General features: G+C 37.6%; 1 protein-coding gene across 4 annotated transcripts in view; it reads left to right on the top strand.

The window, feature by feature from the left end:
• The window catches only part of LOC108690157, a 19,671-nt gene that overhangs the window by 13,162 nt on the left and 3,161 nt on the right, over window positions 1-3,348 (top strand). For all 4 annotated transcript variants that reach the window (XM_018197314.1, XM_018197312.1, XM_018197316.1 and 1 more), the window contains 2 exons: window positions 80-2,485; window positions 2,598-2,686. In XM_018197314.1, the coding sequence (XP_018052803.1) occupies window positions 80-2,485; window positions 2,598-2,686 (2,495 nt within the window). The remainder of the gene's footprint in view (window positions 1-79; window positions 2,486-2,597; window positions 2,687-3,348) is intronic.

Genomic DNA, 3,348 nt, shown 5'->3' with positions numbered 1-3,348 from the left:
TAAATAATTAAGATATTTATTTAATGAATAATAATTTTTATATATTAAATATGATTATATATGAAATATTTGTTCACAGATATGATTATTCCAAATGGTGTCAATGGGAATTATAGTGCTGACAACGAAGAATATATGGATACCAGTGATAATACAAGCAAGATAGCTCTGAAAGATGTTATCACTGAAGAAGAAGAAGAAGAAGAAGAGGAAGAAGAAGAAGAAGAAGAAGAGGAAGAAGAAGAGGGTGATGAAGATGAAGAGGAAGAAGATGTGGACGAGCAATATGATGAGGATGATCATGAAAGAGCAGTCGACATTCAAGAAGGAAAAGATGAAGATAGTGATCGAAATGAAGAAATAGGTAATACTAGTAAGGAGGGTGAAACGTTTGATTTGAAAAATGACTTTAAAATATCCAACTCACCCGACGGTGTAAGTGAGACGAACAATTCTAGTGAAGTGTCTAAAACTGAAATAAGCGAGTGTGTAAAAAACACATCCTGTGAAGCTATGGATGTAGATGAACAAAGTAATAACTCTGATATAGAATGTCTTGATGAGAGCATTACTGAAATACAATTGGATAATGACGATGTGTTCCTTTCAAAGAAAACCATCGAGAAGCACGACAATGATGTATCATCAAATTGTAGTTGTGACAGTAGTGAAATCGCTGACAGTAGCATGGAGAAGTCAGACGTCAAGCTCTGCGAGGAGAATGGAAGCTGTGGCAGTCCCGACATCGAAGAAATAACCGATAACGCGAAAAGCAATGATCATGATTCGTCATTAGACCGTGCTATTAAAGATCCTACAAAACAGAGAAAACCGCGAAAACAAGTAGATCTTAGTAATATCACACCGAGAAGAAGCTCGCGCAACATTAAACGAACAAGCTATATAGAGAAGGAGTTGGAGGAGGAAGTAGAAGACGATGGATCTGACATAGAAGAGATTAAACCGGAAGATCCATTAGCCGGTATCGACAGTAAGGATAAAGAAAATTCTAAACTAAAGTCACCAGTTAGAAACAGTAAAACTACCATTGTCGTTAATGATACTAAACGGTTGGTAGAAATCGCCGCTGGTAGTAAATCCATTAAGGGTGGAAAGAAGGAACCTACGTTAGTTATAATAGATACAAACTCTATTCTCTCGGGACGCGGTGGAGTTCCCGTGAGTAACAATAAACCTCATCACACGGTCTCCAACTCCAATCCGTTCTCAGTTGTCCCGATGAGTGGTATGACAACGCAGACAATGTACCCCAATATGAGGACAACTATCACACCAGTACCCATGACGTCAAAAGCGGCACAGCTAAGCCCGAAAACCAGCAGTATGACCACAGTTACGCCAACGATACCGCCGATTTTGCCAACACTGACCGATGATATGTTCGTGGTTGAAGCACCATCTTTCATAGTACCTTATGTATATGAAAAACCACCCTTAAAACCACTTAAAGAATTTGTCACTAAATTGGAGAGAAACATTGAAGAGATAGAAAAGGAAGAAAGGAAAAGACTTGCTGATGAAAATAAGGACAATGAAGATTATAAAGAAGATTCTTTAGATGTTAAAAGAGGTAACGACAAATCTGAGGATAGTGATATGGAAGGAAAAGGTAAGCGAGAGGGAGATGATAGAGGTGACAATTCAATAGACTTGATCGAGCATGGATTCAGTAGTTTAAGTGATAAGCACGATTTAAGGCAAGACGACAGAAATAAAATACCGACATACTTTGATTTGCCATTGGGAAAGTTCTTTATGCAAATTGGAATGAACCTTGTTCAGGAGTATGTGCAAACTGATCTCTTACGGACTCAAAAGCGTAAACAAGGCAAAGGTAGCACATCAGCCGAGACTCAATTAGCTATAAATTCACTTATCAAGAATTTAGAGTTTAGTAAAGAAAATAATGAACCATTCCATTTAGAGATGAAGAAATGCGAGTTCTGTAGTTTTAAAACAGAATCGACATTAGTCATGCAGCATCATCTAGAAACTCCGCATATGCGCAATTATGTTTACAAATGTAACTTCTGCCCGATGGAGGTTCGTAGTCCTCACGATATCCTGTATCATATGGAAGCGGAGCATAATACTCGTGGTAGATTGGAACGCGGTCCCGCTTTCCATCAGTGCCCGAACTGTCCATTCGAGGACAATCAGAAGGGTAAATTGACGCGGCATATACTCGCCTGCACGAAGAAGTTTAGACCGGAGAGGAACTTGGAGCCCGCGGTGGATTGGGAGCCACCGGCCAAAATACCGCGTGTAAATCGCGCGCGACCCGTTGGCCCAACCAATCCAAATGCGCTCGCAGCTATGGCAATGAGCGCAAAGGGTCCACAACCGCTGTTACCAAAACTGCTTCCCGCACCGATCACAGGTCGTGGAAGAGGACGGCCGCCAATGCAGCCGAGATATTCCGATCTGAAAACATTACGGCCAGGTGCTACTCCAATGCGACAAGGTAAATTTTTACAGCAGATCATGAAATTAACGAGAATACAAAGAGAATTTTCTCTAATCTCCACGCATCACACGTTTAATGGATTTGCATTAATGTAAGCTGTATATTTCAGACAATGTTGCAGGAATGATGTATCGTCCTACATCCTCTGGTTTATTGGTACCTACGTCATACCAGTTCAGTAGTAATCAAATATTCCAGGTAACAATAGCATTTGTCATAGATGTATATTCGTTATACATATATAAATACTAACAATTAGATTTAGCGGAAAACAAAAATATAAAATAAAATATGAAACGGAAACTAAAAATTAAAAACTTGTGTCCTACGAAGATCGCAAGAATATGTTGAAATAAATCAAAAATAAGTGAAATAAAAAATGAATTTCAGTTTTATAAATATCTGTTAAGATTACACACACACACACACACACACACACACACACACACACACACACACGTTATTATTTTAAAATGCTTACTAACATATAAGGGCGATGAGAATTTATGACAAGTCATGCCCTTCTTAAAATTAGAGAAACCGTGCCACAATTTACGTGCTGCACAAAAATTTAATAGCTGTGTGTATCCAGAATTTGTATCGAACTATATCTGTGTATTACTTGACTACTGTTATTTGTATAACATATTATCTATAGTTTATTATCTTAAATTTTCTAAATGCATACACACATCATCATTTTACTTTATCGTAAGTTAGTATCTGTACAATATTGTCTTTAACAAAGTAGACAGAACAGTATAAGAGATATATATACTAAAATAATATTTATATTTATAAATATTGCACAAGGTGAGTGACGTCAAAAGAAAGAGGTGAAAAAGTTTTCAAATATGTGT

The sequence above is a fragment of the Atta colombica genome, unplaced genomic scaffold, assembly GCF_001594045.1.
Source record: "Atta colombica isolate Treedump-2 unplaced genomic scaffold, Acol1.0 scaffold295, whole genome shotgun sequence".
Taxonomy (NCBI): domain Eukaryota; kingdom Metazoa; phylum Arthropoda; class Insecta; order Hymenoptera; family Formicidae; genus Atta; species Atta colombica.
This window is presented reverse-complemented; position numbering and strand designations above follow the sequence as displayed.